Source organism: Mastigoproctus giganteus, chromosome 9 (genome assembly GCF_048544385.1).
Source record: "Mastigoproctus giganteus isolate SK-2022 chromosome 9, ASM4854438v1, whole genome shotgun sequence".
Lineage (NCBI taxonomy): Eukaryota > Metazoa > Arthropoda > Arachnida > Uropygi > Thelyphonidae > Mastigoproctus > Mastigoproctus giganteus.
Genome location: NC_143583.1, coordinates 96,080,474 through 96,099,019, shown reverse-complemented (window position 1 = coordinate 96,099,019; position 18,546 = coordinate 96,080,474). Strand labels below are relative to the sequence as shown.

At 38.2% G+C, this 18,546-nt stretch overlaps 1 protein-coding gene across 2 annotated transcripts in view; it reads left to right on the top strand.

Annotated features, from left to right (window-relative positions):
* The first annotated feature begins 2,737 nt into the window (after positions 1-2,737).
* LOC150080567 (trafficking protein particle complex subunit 2-like protein) overlaps positions 2,738-18,546 on the top strand; it is a 109,697-nt gene continuing 93,888 nt past the window's right edge. For both annotated transcript variants that reach the window (XM_090381200.1, XM_090381199.1), the window contains exons 1-2: positions 2,738-2,913; positions 11,368-11,540. In XM_090381200.1, coding sequence (XP_090237326.1) covers positions 2,881-2,913; positions 11,368-11,540 — 206 coding nt within the window. In that variant the 5' untranslated portion in view covers positions 2,738-2,880. The remainder of the gene's footprint in view (positions 2,914-11,367; positions 11,541-18,546) is intronic.

The following is an 18,546-nucleotide window of genomic DNA, read 5'->3' as shown; positions in this document are numbered from 1 at the left end:
CTACTGATAATCAGATCAAGAGTATTACTCCCTCTAGCTGCCTCCCGAACATGCTGATGTAGAAAACAATCATCCAATAAATCCACAAAAGCATTGCTAGTGTGTGAGTGACCAACCGACAAATTCCAGTCAATATCTGGGAAATTAAAATCCCCCATTATAAGATTCTCTGATTTACTGGCTCACTCTATTTCTCTGTACAGTTCCTTATTATACTCATCAAAGTAATTAGGTCTATAACACACTCATACTCTCATTTTTGATCTCCCAATACTTATGTCACACCAAACTGACTCGACACTGCACTGTCCAGCGATGTCGACTGGCTTCACTTCGTTGGATTTTATGTGTTTCTTAACTAATAGTATAACCCCTCCTCCCTTCATATCTTGTCTATCCTTTCTGTACACATTGTACTCCCCAAATTCCAGTTCTGCATTTCTTATATCTGTGTAACACCATGTCTCTGATATCCCTACAATATCTGCCTTTGATGTTCTGAGCAATACCTCAAATTCATCAAATTTATTTACTAAACTCCTAGCATTGGTGTATACGCAAGTATACATGCACCTGTTCCTATTCTTATCTACCCTAACACAACCCATGTGTTTACTTGTACCGCAATGACTCCCAGTAGTCTCTGAAATACCCTGCATCTTGTTTTCCAATGCTGCTCATTCCAATAGAAGCAGTGCAAGAATCACTTTCAACTATGCCAGTGGCTACTGTTAATCTAATTGTCTTTGAATCCCCAAGCTAGCAGTTTTCCGACCCACCTAACACTGCCTCGATAGCATCAGCAAACATTCTTGCACCCTTTCTATTTAAGTGTATCGCATCCCTGTAGAAGCAGTCTCTCCTGTTAACAAGTACAGACCAGGCTGAAAAAAATTCTACCCCTTGAGCCTTGCACAATCTTTCCACGGCCGAATTGATCGACAAGGCTCTCATCATATACTCCCTCATATCCTGTCTGGGCAGAATTGCAGACACTTTCAAATTCAACCCTAATTCACGGCTTTTTGTGAACTGTACTGTTGACGAACACTAAAGACAACTGACAATCGAAGCTTGTCGTTCTCCATACCATAACACCAGCAGGTTTGGTAGTATGGCGTTCAATGATGGCTCTAGGATTGTTACTTTCATCATGTCGTTGCCACACATATATGGGGCGAACATCAAGCCCCAAGCAGAAGCGGATTCATCGCTGTTGCAATGGCCACTTGACGCCATATTTTATGTCAGCTGGTCCCTGCACGGCACTATTCTAGAAGCTGTAGACGATGGGCACCGGTCAGTGGTAATCGCCGCAATGGCAGGTATGCATGGAAACCTTCTGCCTGTCAGCGCGTGAAATGGTGCTATGGGTGATGGGGGTGGCTCTAGGTGCTGTATAAACCTGTCGATGGGTAAGATGATCATCCCGTTTTGTTGTCCTTGATTGTGCTCCAGTACCATTTGATGAGCAGTCGTTCCTTTCCGCAGCCACTGTTTTCAACATCTATGAACTGTGATATTGTCACTGCCACCAGGGTTGGATTTTGGTGTTCATAGGCTGTAGGCACTTTTATTCCGAAATGTGCTAAAAAGGGGGTAAAATGTTTCTTCTATTTTAACACTTTGACTGCGCATCGTGTCAATTGACCCGACTGAAATTCCAACTATAATAAATGATAAACCACCTCAATTGACGGAGCGATCATCATTTCGATTCTTCTAGTTTCGAGAACAGTCACTATACAGGGTATTGAATCGAAACTGTTAGAGCAGATTGTGCACATATTTTCTCACCTCGTTTTTCGTTAGTCACAATGAAAAGAGTGAACTGTACTTTTTAAAATTTTTTTCGTTCCTTCGTAGGCCCTAGGCACTGTGCCTACGGTGCCTAATTGGAAATCCGGCCCTGAAGGCCACACGATCCGCTACACGACGAAGCGGCTATCCAACCTCGCGATGGCCAATAATTCACCCTCTGTCAAAGTCGCTGAGTTGCTGATAAAATTGTTGAACGTGATGTCGCAGCATCCTCTACACTTTTTACTGTTTGAAGTCGGTTCCTGAGAAACAGAAGCTTGATACTACGTCACACACTCATTGCTTTTAACTCTACGATCTCTATGTTCGCTTTTATATTAATATTATTATTATTAGCTATATGGTGCAAGGAAGTCTGAGGCTTATGCTGCGTCAGCCAAAAAAAAATAATATATATATATATATTCCCGAGTTACCCTGAGAGAGAGAGAGAGAGTCAAACGTAGAAGGGAAACCAAGAAAGAGAAGAATGATGATATCAAGCTCAGGATCCTGGGTTTGCCAAGCCTATACTCACCAGATGTGAGCCCCTGGGGTTATTAGCCGAAGCTTCCGCCCGACTGGTCCCCTATATCTCCGCTCAACTCATATGTTTGCTGATTTGCATGCACTTCCTATCATTTTTGTCTCGGTGTTGCAATTTTAATATGGCAGAGTGTATTTTTCAGTATATTTTTTTGAATATTTTTGGTGATTCCTTTCTACTTCTGTCTCTCTGCCTCTCAGGGTTATTCGTGAATTTTTTTTGGCTGGTGCAGCATAAGCCTCAGGCTTCCTTGCATCTTATGGCTAATAAAAAAAAATAATAATAAGACATGGTTGGCAAAATGGGTAAAAGGAGTTGGCAACATTCATTTTGGGGTATATGTTTCAATTCCACTCTCGTTGCGGCGCTGTTTTATGCAATTTTACAGATATTCAAGTGTTTGCAATGTTTACTTTAGGTTATTCACGTATTCATTATTTTTGAATTTAGTGTATGTATATCCTGTGATGTGTGGCTAATTGTTAATTTTTTTTTTGATTATTGAATGGCCTGAGAACTGATTATATGTTCAAATGGCAGTAGCTGTTGCAGTAATAGGAAAGGAGGTAAGGTTTGAAATGTACTATTATGCGGGTAACCTTTTCGTCGATTGAGACTGGTGACATTTGTCGTGGGTTGTGAATCGAAGGGTATTCCACGTCGTTCGAAGTATGTTGATCTTTGATTGCAACTACTGGCCGACTGAGGACACTCCCCTTTGGGCTTTGTAACAAATGCGTTTTTTTTTTTTTTTTTTTTTTTTGGTTGACCGTGGTTCTCATTCATGCAATACTGTCCATGATAACGTTTGCTATCAAAACTAGCTAGCTTGCTATAATCAACGTATCGTATCGGGACAAAGTTGGTCTCTAGATGAGTCATTAAAGCTCCCTTGTGTTTACATTTATTACTAACTGGGGCATCTTTAACTCGGACAGTCGCCGAAAGTATGCTGTTATTTGCACAACTGGCACAGATACGGGCTGATTTACAGTACAGTCAGTCCTCGTATAACACGTGTTTACATTACACGAATTCGATCATACACGATTTATAAATAGGGGAACGATATCTTATATAACACTAACCGAATTCGCTTATGCACGATTCGCCTTTGTGTTTACAAGAAATGGCAGTCGAACGCAGAATCACCCCAACCGAACGCAACACGATAGGAATGAAGAGAAGATTCTGAAAATGTATTTATGTTTCTTATATCAGTGAAGGGGAATCACATTTCACCATAATAACGTAAAAACCCACACAATTCCAGCTATCGGTATAATCGAAAATGCAAAATTAGATCGAGTTTACTACCAGTTTATAACAGATTCCACTAGCAGAAACGCAACTGGAAATTGCTTTTATTGTTTTATGGTAGTAACCCCTAGAAATGTGCTTTAGTAAAATGTGAGGTGTTAATTGTATCTCTGCCTTTACGGTGTTGTTTATTCAGTTGCTACACGCGCGCAGCTTTGTTTATGTGTATCAAGCGTGCCTCCTCGTTTTGTAATTGTGCTTTATTCCCTAGAAATGAGTAAATTACTTAAAAGGTGTGAAAAGGAAGCGTCCTGGTGAAGACACTACAGATTCAGAGAGAAAAAGAAAAGCAATATCGATAAACAGAGGCGGACTGGGTCAAAAATTCTTACCCGGCAAAATTTATAGTGGCCTCATACTAGCGTTTATGGCCAAAATCACACCGGCCTCCGGTAAGGCTTATGGCCAGTTCGCCTCTGTCGATGAGAAAAAAATATGAAATTGTGAAACGCTTTGAGCGAAATGAAAGACCATGTGTTATTGCACGTGCTACAAACCTAAATGAGGCAACGCCGAGAATTACAAAGAATGCAGAGAAAATAAAAACAACTTTCATAGCAGGAACAACTCAAAGTGTAATTAAAATCCATTAGATTAGAACACAAGAATTGGAAGAGATGGAACGGCTGTCATCTGTTTGGATAGGAAATCAAACAAAAAACAAGTTTGCTTACGATAGAAGCAAAAGCATTAGCAATATTTTATTACGTAATAGTCGTAATAAAATACGTAAGTATTTTATTACGATTATTTATTGTGTTTGGTAATGTTTTGGTTACAAATGTGTGTTCAATCTTGGGTGGTCGGCACCTAACCCTATTTTTTCCATAGGGCCTGTTGTTCATATTGCACGATTTTGCATTGCACTAGGGTTTCTAGAACACAACTATCGTGCTATACGAGGACTGACTGTATTAACCCCAGGGGCTCACATCTGGTGAGTATGCACTTGGCACACCCATGGTCCTGAGCTGGATATCATCATTCTTCTCTTTCTTGGTGATTCCCTTGTACTTTTGATTCTCTCTCTCCAGGGTAACTCGAATTTTTTTTTTGGCTGGTGCAGCACAAACCTCAGGCTTCCTTACACCATGTAGCTAATAATAATATTAATAATAATATTTCGTAAGATGCTGTGCCGTTTACATGTAATTTCTAATCTGAGGTGTTTTCGGTTGAGTCTGCTTGTTTAAACTTTCACAGTTTCTGTAAATTCTCTAAAGGGAATACAAATCTGGGCAATGCAATTCTCTAAAGGGCATACATAGATGAACTTTTGTTCTAGGAGCTGCCCATACACACACACACACAAAAAGAAATAAAAATGGCCAGGCCACACCTTGAGTACTGCGTACAGGTCTGGAAAAACCTCATTTTAGGAAGGATGTAGAGTTGCTAGAACGAGTACAGTCAGTCCTCGTATAGCACGATAGTTGTGTTCCTATAAACCCTCGTGCAATGCAAAATCATGTAATATAAATAACAGGCCCTATGGGAAAAATAGGGTTAGATGCCAACCACCCAAGATTGAACACACATTTGTAACCAAAACATTACCAAACACAATAAATAATCATAATAAAATACTTACATATTTTATTACTACTATTATGTAATAAAATATTGCTGATGCTTTTGCTTCTGTCGTAATCAAACTTGTTCTTTGTTTGATTTTCTATCCAAACAGATGACAGCCGTTCCATCTCTTCTAATCCTTTGTGTCTTGATCTAATGAATTTTATTACACTTTGAGTTGTTCCTGGTATGAAAATTATTTTTATTTTCTCTGCATTCTTTCTAATTCTTGGCATTGCCTCATTTAGGGCTGTCGCACATGCAATAGCACATGTTTTTTCTTTTTGCTCAAAGTGTTTCAGAATTTCATATTTTTTTCTCAATGGACAGAGAAAGTAAGGCTTATGGACTGGCCATAAGCCTTACTGGGAAATCCTTGTGAACCGGAGGCCAGAAGATGATGGAGGCCATAAACGCTAGTATGAGGCCGCTACAAATTTTCTCCAATAAGAATTTGTGACCCAGTTCACCTCTATCTATCCATATTGCTTTTCTTTTTCTCTCTGAATCTGTGGTGTCTTCACCAGGACACTTCCTTTTCACATCTTTTAAATATTTTACTCATTTTTAGGGAATAAAGTACAATTACAAAATGACGAGGCACGCTTGATACACATAAACAAAGCTGCCATGTGTAGCAACTGAATAAACAACACCATAAAGGCAGAGACACACTATTAACACCTCACTAGCTCACATTTTACTAAAGCACATTTCTAGAGGTCACTACCATAAAACAATAAAACAATTTCCAGTTGTGTTTCTGCTAGTGGAATCTGTTATAAACTCAATCTAATTGCATTTGTGATAATACCAATAGCTAGAATTGTGTCGGTTTTTACGTTATTATGGTGAAATGTTTTCCCTTTACTGATAAAAAACAAAAATACATTTTCAGAATCTTCTCTTCATTCCTATCATGTTTCGTTCAGTTGGGGTGATTCTGCATTGGACTGCCATTTCTTGTAAACACAAAGGTGAATCGTGCGTAAGTGAATTCACTTCGTGTTATATATGATATCGTTCCCCTATTTATAAATTGTGTATGATCAAATTCGTGTAGTGTAAACACGTGTTATATGAGGACTGACTGTACAGAGAAGGGCAACAAGACTTGCAAAGGGAACAAAGGGGAGTGCTCTTGTGTAGAAAGGCTTAAGTTCTGCAAATTGCAACTTCTGGAGACCAGGCACCTGCCAGGCAATCTGATTGAGGTTTATAAAGCCTTGAATGGATTGAGCAGGCTCAGATTACAGACCAGAGGGGAACATAAATTCAAACTGAGGAAAGATAGTTGTAGATAGGCTAAGAGTAGAAAACTTGCTTCTTGCCCTAATGGTTGCTGAGCATTCTGGTCTCTTGCCAAAGCTATTGGCCGTAACCTTTGCCCTTCTCTGCTCCCACATCTGTCAAAACCAGATGGTTCTGTTGTCACTTCAGCCAAGGATAAAGCTGACTTGCTATCATCCCAATTTTCTTCCAACTCTTATATCAATGATCTTGGTAAAACACCTCCCACCATTCCCAGCACGCTTCATTCAGTGCTTCCTGTGGTCTTCCATCAAAAGGATGTCAGAAGGATTTTGATGAATCTTGATGCTAAGAAAGCTCCAGGTCCTGATGGTATTTCTCCACTTGTTCTCCAAAACCTGTGCTCCTGAACTTACCCCTGTTCTTTGCTGCTTTTTTTCATTTTCTTATTCCAAAGGTGTTTTTCCTTCTGCTTGGAAATTTGCTCATATCCAGCCAGTTCCTAAAAAGGGTGACAGATCCCTCCCATCAAATTATCGTCCCATTGCAATTACTTCTACTTTTTCTAAAGTAATGGAGAAATCAATTAACCACCAACTCTTAAACTACCTAGAAACCTTCCGTCTGATCAATGATCGCCAGTATGGATTCCGTCATATTCGATCCACTGGAGACATTCTGGCTTATGTTACCTATTTATGGAAAAGTTCGGGGAAACACAAGCAGTTGTTCTTGACATCTCAAAGGCTTTCGATCGTGTTTGGCATAAAGGTCTCCTAAACAAGCTTTCATCTTATGGTTTGCCAACTGTTTTTTGCAATTGGTTATCTAGTTTTCTCTCTGATCGCTCAATGAGAATGATGGTAGATGGCTCTGTCTTCTAACTTTTTCACCAATGCTAGTGTCCCCCCCCAAGGTTCAGTTCTTATCCCTACTCTTTTCCTCTTGTATATTAATGACCTTCTTCCGTTGACTGGAAATCCTATTCATAGTTTTGCCATGATAGCATGTTGAATTCCACTTTCCATTTTGAAAAAACGTGCTCTGCTCAATCAACTTCTTGAATATCCACTACGAATTCCTTCAATGCTGATCTCCAGGTAATTCTCCAGTCGGGCAAAGACAACTTAGTTGATTTCAATCCTTCTAAAACTCAGTCTTGTCTTATATCTCGCAAAAAGGATTCTTCTACTCCTATGCTTATCTTTGGTGATACTCTGATTTCTAGGCAAAATGATATATCTCTTTTGGGGATTACTCTGACTTTTCTGATCTCTCTTGGCACAAGCACATTACAAATATTGCTTCCTCTGCATCTAAAAAACTTTGTTTTCTCTTTCACTCTCAGTGTTACTTTTCTTCCAAACAGCTGTTCACTCTGTACAAATCGCAAATCCGCCCTACCATGGAATATTGTTCCCACATCTGGGGCGGTGCCCCCAAAACCTCTCAGGCTTCTAGATTCCATTGAGAAAATGGCAGTTAGGTTAATTAATGACTCCTCTCTAACAGAGTCTGTCCACTCGCTGTCTCATAGACGTATTGTTTCTACTGCATGCCTTTTCTACAGATACTTCCATGGGCACTGTTCTTCTGAATTGGCTTGTATAATTCCCGCTCTCTCTTTCAAAACAGTCCGAACATGTGCCGCCACCAGCCAACATCCATTTATTGTCAAACTTCAAACTCACAGAACCAACTTTTCATCTTCCTTGTTTATTCATTCAACTGCCGTTTTCTGGAACAACCTTCCTTCATACGTATTTCCTGAAAATTACAGTCTACAGAAGTTCAAGTCTAATGTCAACAAATATCTTCTTTCGTCTTCTCAACCTCCAACCCAAGCACGGTACTAAGTAGTATAGGTTTTAATACCTCTCGTGTTGAGGTTTTCATAAAAAAAAAAAAAAAAAAAAAAGATGTAAGGTAGTTGATTGCTGGAACAAACTTCCATCAGTTGTTGTGGAAGTTGATAGCTTAAATAAATTTAAGGCAGAACTAGACAAACATTTGGAATGAATGGATCAGTGAAATGGGAATGGCTTTTTTTTTTTTTTTTTTTTTGTGCCTGATGCTGTATAAGCTTACTTTCTTGTATCATGTGCCTCTACTAATGCTATTATGTGATTACCAGGACTTTAGGCTTTCTAGCATATAAATATATATCCCTCAGTCCACAAACCCCTACTACTATGATGAGAACCTGATACTAACAGCTAATACAATAATTGCAAAAACAATCAAATTGTCTCAAAAACAACTTAAATACAAAAAAAAAACTCACCTCATCAGTACTAGCCTGTTGGCTAGCACACTCGCTCAATTGGTATTGAACACAGAATAACAAATAAAAAAAAAAAATCATGAAATAACAAATAAAAATACAACGCAAAGAATAAGTGATGGCAGCAGAGCAAAGTAGCCTATAGCAGTACAACGGCGATGACAACAATAACCAAGAGCACAATAATGGCTAAACAATGTAAATGATAAATTTGCATTTCCTGCTAAAATCAGAAAAATCAAATGAATTTGCATCCAGTCAAACAATCAGAAATGCAAAATGAGGTAAATTACGCATTCCTAGTAATCAGCCAATCACAGAACCCGACCAGACAATAACTCCATTTGGCCACGCCCACAAATTGGCGACTAGGGTGTACCCATATTCTGGAGATCAGTGAATTTTACCTCTTCAGTGTTGCTCTATTTATCTGTAATAGATCCATACTCTATACCTTAACTACTTTGCAAAGCAACTTATTCCATTGATCAATAATAATATTTGTGTGTTTTTTTTTTTTTTTTTTCCAGTTTTTATCTCAATCCTGAGTAAGGTTAATTGTACCAGTTCTTTGATTTTTGCACACTTTTCAAGTTTTGCTTTTAGAACTTCATTTTCAATAACCGTTTTAAAAGAAAATTCTCCTAACTTTTCAACATTTCATAATCGTGCTTATTATGGTCAGGCCATGCCTTGAGTACTGTGTACAGGTCTGGAGGCCTCATTTTAGGAAGGATGTAGATTTGCTTGAACGTGTACAGAGAAGGGCAACAAGATTGGTGAGGGGAATGAAGGGATCCTCTTACCAAGAGAGGCTTAAGTTCTGCAAATTGCAGTGGCTGGAGACTAGGCACCTGTGCGGTGATCTGATTGAGGTGTATAAGGCCTTGAATGGGTTGAGCATGCTGAATTCTGATGGGATCCTTCCACTTGTTCAGCTTACGAACCTAAGGGGGCATAAATTCAAATTAAGAAAAGACAGATGTAGAATAGATGTGCAGAAATTTCCCTTTAGTCAGTGGGTGGTTAATTGCTGGAGCAAACTTCCATCTGTCGTTGTGGAAGTTGATAGGTTAAATAAATTTAAGGAGGAACTGGACAGGCATTTGGAGGGAATGGTGTGATTTTTTTTTTTTTTTTTTTTTGGCTGATGCTGCATAAGCTCATTTACTTGCTTTCTTGCATCACATGCCACTACTACTACTACTACAAACCTTGTTCCCTTGCTCATATCACTGAACAGAAGCTCGGCAGCTAACTGCTTTCATGTAATCTGATCTGGACTGTTGGTGATCTTTGTTTTCTTACTAATTAGTAGATATAACTTGACCATGTAGAGTTCTAGGAAAAGATTCTCCCTTAAAAGAATCAAGTGATTCATCAGCAGGAGGAATAATTGTATTGATGCTCTTGTTGTCCCTCTGATGTGTTTAAACAAACAGAGAATAATCAAAAACACTGTCCCTAACTATGAAACTACAGTTTAGTCCTACTGTTTTGAGATCTCTCCTTAAATTAGCAGGGTCGTCTAGATTCAATTTGAGTCTTATAGTCACCTAAGAATTAAAGTTCCACTTATTATTGCATATGGCAAATGTTGCTCTGTAAAATTCTGGTTTTTTGTATCTTCTGAAAAGATGATGTAGCTGCGGGCACAAACCTTGTAGTGGTGCAAGTAGTTTTACCTTTACACAGCCATTCTCAGATGGTCCTCATGAGGATCATCTGAGAATGGCTGTGTAAATGTAAAGCTACTTCACAAACGTATCTGATGAGTCCTCTCTGACTAGTTCTTCATCTTTCTTCATATACTCTTTCGTAATACTGGTTATTTGTCTCTCTGCATAATGAACACTAAATGCTTTCCCACTTGAATTACTTATTTCATTATGGCAACACTGCAGGAAGAGGAGTTATCCCCATATATTACACACGTCTTCTTGATTGTTTTAGGTAAACTGGTAAAACCTTGGAGAAGCAGGCAACATCTGTACTCTACTTTGTTCACTAGTTTTCAGTGGTTTAAGAGAAAGGGCTTCAAGAGAAAGCCCTACCAAGTAGTGGTACAGAAAACACAAAGAGAAAGAAGACAGATATGGACTCATCAAAAATACCGACACATATTGTTATACATGCGACAGGAGATCAGACATTAGGTAACATTGCGATTTTGTTAAGGTGCATTGGGGTTCTGCAAATTTTCCACAAATTTTGTTTTTAAATCACTTATTTTTATTATTTGTAATGTGCATATGAAAAGAGAATGTAAGCAGGAATTACAGTTGAATTTTTATTTAATTTGTATGCATGTATTACTGTTTTTAAAGATATTTTGGTTTGTGAAGCATTTGGTTTCACAAAAGGATTCTGCATCCAAGAAAGTTTCAAAAGCACTAATATAGAAAATACTATCTGATAGAAAAAAAAAAAAAAAAGGTGAATATGGATCTTTATAGAAAAGCACACAAAATGTGCAGATATATACAAATATTAGCTTATTAAGGAGGTATTTATCTTGATAAGAATACATTCATACATTCTTTCTCTAATTGATTTTCATAGTTTTACTTTACCATTTTCATCTCTCTAGAATTTTCCCCTTTATGTAAGGACCGTCTCTCCAGGTAATGAATTAAATTATATGTACATTATCCATATATCCCTTGATATCATTGAAGAAAAAGTATCATCTATAAGCAAAGGTGCTGGAGATTTGCGTGAATTGTATTTAGGACTTTTAAACTCAACTGAAGATTATAAGGTGTAAGTATTTTTTTAAAGTTTTTTTGTAGTTGGTAAATTTTAGGCTCATTTTCAGCAGAATGCAATACAATTCCGTTATAATGAATGCTGTTTTAAAATTTGACTACAGCAAAAATATTTTCAATTTTAGAATCAGAAAAGGTGAATTAACCAGGGTTGGCATTTAGGCAGGAAAAGGGTATAACAGTGGTTTAAACACTAGATAGATGTATGAAAATTTGCTTTTACCTAGCGATTAATTGGCTGTTGGAACAAACTAGAACCGAGTGTTGTGGATGTGAGTAGTTTGAATAAAATTAAGGAACAGGTAGTCAAATTATACCTGTTCCTTAATTTTATATAGGTATATAATAGGTATACAAATTGGAGGTGATGTGAATAGTTTGTATGTGTTCTTTTGTTTGGGTGATGCTGTATAGGCTTGCTTCTTTGCATCATTTGCTGCTATTTATGCTAAATAATGGTGGGCCTGAGGTTTCACATATCCTGTTGCAGGAGGTTCCATGTCTTTTTGAATGATCAGCCATTGTGTTAAAATAATCTTGGGGAAATCACTGATACCTCCCCCGTTCCACCCCAATGATTAGTAGAGCATAATTGATAGTTGCAAATTGATTTAGAAGAATTAAGAGCTTGTGAAATAAATTCCAAAAGAGCACAAATCTGCTTCTGATCAGTAAATGTATAAATCAGTCCCCGTATTTTATTTTTCAGACTGTGAATGTTTTTGAGGAAAAAAAAAAAAAAAAATAGTTGTTTTCCATAGTTATACAGCATGAGTATGGTTAAATGATGCAAGGAAGCAGACTTTTCAGCATCTGCCAAAAAATTGTTTTTTCACATTTGTACCTTTCCAGCACCATAAAAAGTGACCCTCCAATTCTGCCTTGAACTTTGCTAAGCTTAGCCACATTTTTGGCTCCACTTTTTTTGCTGTATTACCTGCATCACAAACCTGAGGATATGACTAACCGGGAAAATTAATAGTATGCCTTTTCTGCTTCCTGCTGGTTCTCCATGACAAAAATATCAGGGATGTCCCAGAAAAAGCCATCACACATCAAGTATCATAATGAGGGCCCCCAGGTGCTAAGCAATTTATTAGTGACTAAGCAATTCCCAGATTTATAGAGCGTTTGAAAAATATACCAGTTTCTTTAATTTTCATCGTTAACTTCCTTTTATTTTTGTGAAACAGCTCTTTGTCTTACAATCAGTAAGTGAAGATACAGAAAGGAAACTCACCTTTCTTATTTTTTCTCTTATTCTCACTTTTACTAATCTAACTTGCACAGTAGCTGCTTGGTCACTAAGTGGCACTGCTCTTGCCTCCACGTGGCAGGGCTGGTAACCTGGGAGAGGAAAGTAACACTTCCAGGACCAAAAAAGCAAACACGAGTAGTAAAATAACTACTAATACTACAGGACTTCAAGAGAAAGCCCTACCAAGTAATGGTACAGAAAACACAAAGACAAAGAGACAGAAGACAGATATGGACTCATCAAAAATACCGACACATACATTGTTATACATTCGACAGGAGATCAGACATTAGGACGTATGTCTCCCTTTGTAATTCATAAAACATTAGAGGGTCTAGTAGGATCTCCCAAGTTGGTTTGATGCCTGAGATCTGGGGACAAACTAGTGGAAACCGAAAGTCCCAAACACTTCCAAGAGTTGCTAGCAACAACAATTTTTGTAGGATTACCAGTAGTTATAACACAACACGCTGAATTCTTCCAGAGGAGTGATCTCCGAGTTGGACCTCTTAAATGTGTCAGAAGAAGAGCTCACAGAAGAATTGAGAAGCCAAGGAGTAACAGGAGTGAAGAGAATTAATATCTGAAGGGATGGAAATATAATTCCAACAAGAACTCTTATCATAACCTATAATACTCAGAAACTTCTAACAACAGTCAAAGCAGGATATCTGAACTGCCAAGTAAGACAGTACATATCCATTGCGATGTTACAAATGTCAGAAATTTGGACATTTGCAAATGGTATGCAGAAACTTGGCAACCTGTGCAAAATGTGGTTCTAAAGAATATGAGACTAATGAGACTACAGTTTGCTCTGCCAACATCTTGAAATCTACAAACTGTAAAGGGGAACACCCAGCCTATTCGAAAACAGTGAAAAATGGAAACAAGAGAAACTACGTAATTCAGAAATACAGAACACAACATAATGTACCAAGAAGCAAGGAGAATAATACAACTATGGCCTACAAGCAAGCCAACATATGCACAAACAGTGATCCAATATAAATCAGTAGAAGTTCAAACTGAAATTTCCATGCTGCAAAAGAATCACTTAGTGGATTGAAGGCACAAAAACAGGAGAAAATAGTGAATACTCCAATTTCTATTCACACAGAACAGATCAACAAATCAGCACCACAACAAAGACCGAGCTAAACATAAATTATGTGAAGCATTATCAAAAACAAAACCAACTGCAGTTGTACCAGACAACATATACTATGATGTGCTTAAACATCTGAAACAAAAAAAAAAAAAAACCTTCTTAAACTGTACAATTGCATTTTCCAAGAAGAGCAATATCCTGAAACATGGCATCAGGCAATAGTATTAGCTTTCCAGAAACCCAATAAAGATCAGAACAACCCAAACAACTATCGATCGATAGCGTTCACTAATAGATAATAATAGATCCACCTTAGATCACCTCGTAAGAATAGAAACAGACATAAGAGATACATTTATGAGTTCAAAACATATTTAAGATATGTTTTGATATAGAAAAGGCCTATGACACAGCATGGAGATATGGTATACTACAAGACATCTGCAATACAGACCTCAGAGGATATTTACCCTTATTCATCCAAAACTTGATGAAAAACAGAACGTTTCAGGTCAGAGTACAGAACACCATGTCAAAAACATAAACAAGGAGTTCCCCAGAGGTCTGTCCTGAGTGCCATACTCTTTGTCATAAAAATAAATGGCTTCACAAAACAACTGCCATCTACGTTGTCGCATGCACTGTATGTAGATGAATTCAGTATATCGTATCAAGCACAGAATATAGGAACAATAGAAAGGCAGCTACAATGTGCAATTAACAAAATCAGTAGTTGGGCCCAGAAAAACAGATTTAGAATTTCACAACAAAAAAGTCTGCATACATTTCTGCAGGAAATGAAACTTACATCCTGACCCTGAACTAACAATAGAAGGTCACAGCATACCGGTTAAGCAGAGTGTAAAATTTCTTGGACTCACTTTAGACAAAAAGTTAACCTTCGTAGAGCATATAAAGCAATTACGAATAAAATGTATGAGATGGCTCAATATCCTTAAAGTCTTAACATCAGTATCTTGGGGAGCAGACCGTTATACCCTGCTCAACCTTTACAAAACACTATTAAGGTCAAAAATAGATTATGGAGCACCCATTTATGCATCTGCCAAAAAAGAGCACCCTCAAATTGTTAGATCCGATTCACCATAGTGCACTACGAATAGTAACAGGACACTTCTGCACATCACCTACGTACAGTCTTTATACAGAAGCTAATGAACTACCATTGTTCCTCAGGAGACAACAGTTTACCCTACTGTATGCATACAAGATAAGATCCACAAGAGACCATCTGACTTGGACATCCCTATTCTCACCAAAATGTGAAAATATATATAGGAACCACAAAAGTGCAAACAAGCCCCTAGGAATCAGACTACAAGAGCTACTGACAACGTATGATCTTAACATAGATAATGTTGCAAATCTAGAAGGGCACATAATACCACCATGGATAAACCACTCCACAACTTGTGAACTCTCCACACAAATCTGGAATAAAAATAATTTGTCAGACATCAACTTTCAACAATTGCATGCAGTACATACAACTAAATATATTCCCAACCATGTACCAATATATACAGATGGATCAAAATCAGAGAACCATGTGGGAGCATCAGCAGTATTCCCAGACATTACCCTGGCATGCTAGCTTCCAAAAGAATGCAGTGTCTACACTGCAGAATTAGTAGCAGTTCAAATAGCCCTGGAGCACTTCAGAACCACATATCATTTGAGAACAGTAATATACTCTGGTTCATTAAGTGCAATACAAGCCATACAAACCACAGACAACATAACCCATCCAGTTCTCGTGCAAATTAAACAGATATTGGCCCTGGGTGCCAAGCGTTATAGTGATCAAGTGATTCCCTAAGTGATTTCTAGAGCGTTTTTATGTAAGCTACAGTTATATTCATTTGTAAAAGTTTTCTTACGTTCCCATTAATTATTTGTTAACTTAGTATTACAAATTGTAACTAAGTTACAGAAAAGAAAACCACCTTTCTTTTTTTTCATTACACTAACTTACTAACCTTTACACCTCTTGGTCACTCTAGCGGCACTGCTCCTGCCTCCCCGTGGCGGGGCTGGTAACCTGAGAGAAGAAATCCACTTTCCCTAGGCTGAAAGGAGCAAAGATGGAAAACAGTTCTTTTCCACCTTTAGAGCCATCGAGCTCAAGACTGACTATTCTCAACCAAAGAGGTTGAAAACAACCACACAAGAGGAAATACCAGCATTCCTCATGCTGCACTCTATCAGAGCTGCCTCTGAGTAAATTATCCCCATTCCTTGTCCAAAAATGCACAGTCTGCTGCAGGTTCACCAAAAACAGTAAAGCGGCTCCAGTCTGGGGATCTTCTGGTAGAGACCACGAAATCCCAGCATTCCGAAAAATTATTAAACATGACTACTTTTGGCGGACAACCAATAAAAGTTACTCCCCATGCCACCCTAAACTCCTCGAAGGGAGTAATTGCAGAATGGGACTTGTTAACTGTATCAGAGGAGGAGATAGTTCAAGAGCTACGTGAACAAAAAGTCATACAAGCAAGAAGAATTATGACTCTGAAAGATGGTGTTCTTGTTCCCACTAGGAGCATAATTCTCACTTTCAGCTCTCCCATCCTACCATCATCAGTTAAAGCAGGCTATCTCCATTGCCGTGTCCATCCTTACATCCCGAACCCAATCAGGTGCTACAAGTGCCAAAAATACGGACACTCCCAAACTGCATGCCGAGGTGAGTCAGTATGTCCAATTTGTAGATCGAAGGAGCACAATCAAACTGAATGCACTGCTATGACTTCTCTTTGCCCAAACTGTAAGGGTGATTACCCAGCTTTTTCCAAAAGTTGTGAACTTTGGAAGCAAGGAAAAAAAAATCCAGAAATATAAAGTTGAGAATAAAGTGACATATTCAAAGGCGAGAATGCTAAAAACCGATCCAAAACGTACATATGCAATGGCTGCTAAACAATTTCAATCAATAGGTACACAAACAGATGTTGCCGTTCCCCCAAATATGTCTATCGTTAATTGAGCATGCTCTCTGCCCCCAAACAGTGTCCTTCGCAACAAAAAACCGAACAAGCCTGTAATACTCCAATTACCATTCCAGCTAATGTATCCCCAACAGCAAAACAAAATTTACTGAAACCACCAAATTCAACCAGAATGGATATTGACCAGCACAATGACTCATAAGATGTCATATTAGAACTTCATGCGACTGATGAGATGGACGTAACACGTCTCTACTTTCCAAAGAAAGACAAAGGAAAATTGGATCGATGCAAATAAGTCACAACTAAAAAGCAGTCAGAAACAAAAACAACCAACAAAACTGCTTAATGGAAAGAATCCTTCAATGGAATTGTAGAGGGTTTCGCAGTATAAAAGATGATTTACGTGATCTCATCCACCGTTATGATCCAGCAGGCATATCCCTACAGGAAACTTATTTAAATTCACAAGTGTGTCCTACTATAAAAAATTACTCTATATTGATTCGCCAGCCCGTGGAGGAGTGGTGCTTCTTATAGGAAACAATGTACCATCCAAACATATTGCTCTTCAGACTCCTTTTGAAAAATACAACAGCACCACTCTTACAATAGCATCTATATATATTCCTCCTAATTTCTCATTTTCTTCAGATGACCTAGAAAATCTAATAGACTCCGACGTTACTCCTTTACTTGGAGTAACGTAGGAGTTACTTACTTTCTGCTTACTTGGAGACTTTAATGCTCATCATCCGATGTGGGGATCTCCAACAATTGACAAGAGAGGCAAGTTAATAGAATCCCTTCTGGACTCTTATCAACTTACCCTTTTGAACACTAGTGAACCTACCTATATTCATTTTTCGACAGGATCCATGACTGCAATAGACATGTCAATCTGTTCTCCCTCCATATATAGTATTATGGAGTGGTCTGTTCTTGAAAATCCACTAAACAGTGGTCACCTTCCGATTCTCTGCAAGCTGCAAACACGGGCAAAATCTCCTTCACTACATCGCTCCACTTGGAAATTTCGTAGGGCACACTGGTATGAATATGCATCTCATGTGCAGTTAGACAATAAAATAATCCAATCTCAAACCATAGACAATGCCACAGAACATGTAACTAATCAAATATTATAAGCTGCTACCTCTGCAATACCAAAATCTTTCCTGGGGAAACGGAAACATAGTAATTACTGGTGGAATCAAGATTGCACACACGCCAAACAGTAAAAAAAAAGAGCTTGGAATTTATTTCATAAATTTCCCACAACTACCAATCTAATTAACTTCAAAAGACTGAAAGCCAAGTTCCGCCAAATAAGACGAAAAACAAAGAAAGATGCCTGGATTAGCTTTTCCTCGAGTATAAACAAGGATACAGACAGCAGAATTATCTGGAGGAAAATACAAACGCTTAATGGCAAATATGTTAAGTCCCCAGTACAATACTAAACTGGGAAGGGAAAGAGTTGTCATCCCCGGCAGAAATAGCAAATGCCTTAGTGGAATCATTTGCCAGTATATCAGCAATAGCCTCCTACAAACCTTTCAGCGAATTAGAAAAACTGCAGAGCAGCATAAGATTAATTTTTCCATGATAGTTTCACATTCATATAACCAGCCATTCATAATAACAGAACTTTTTGGAG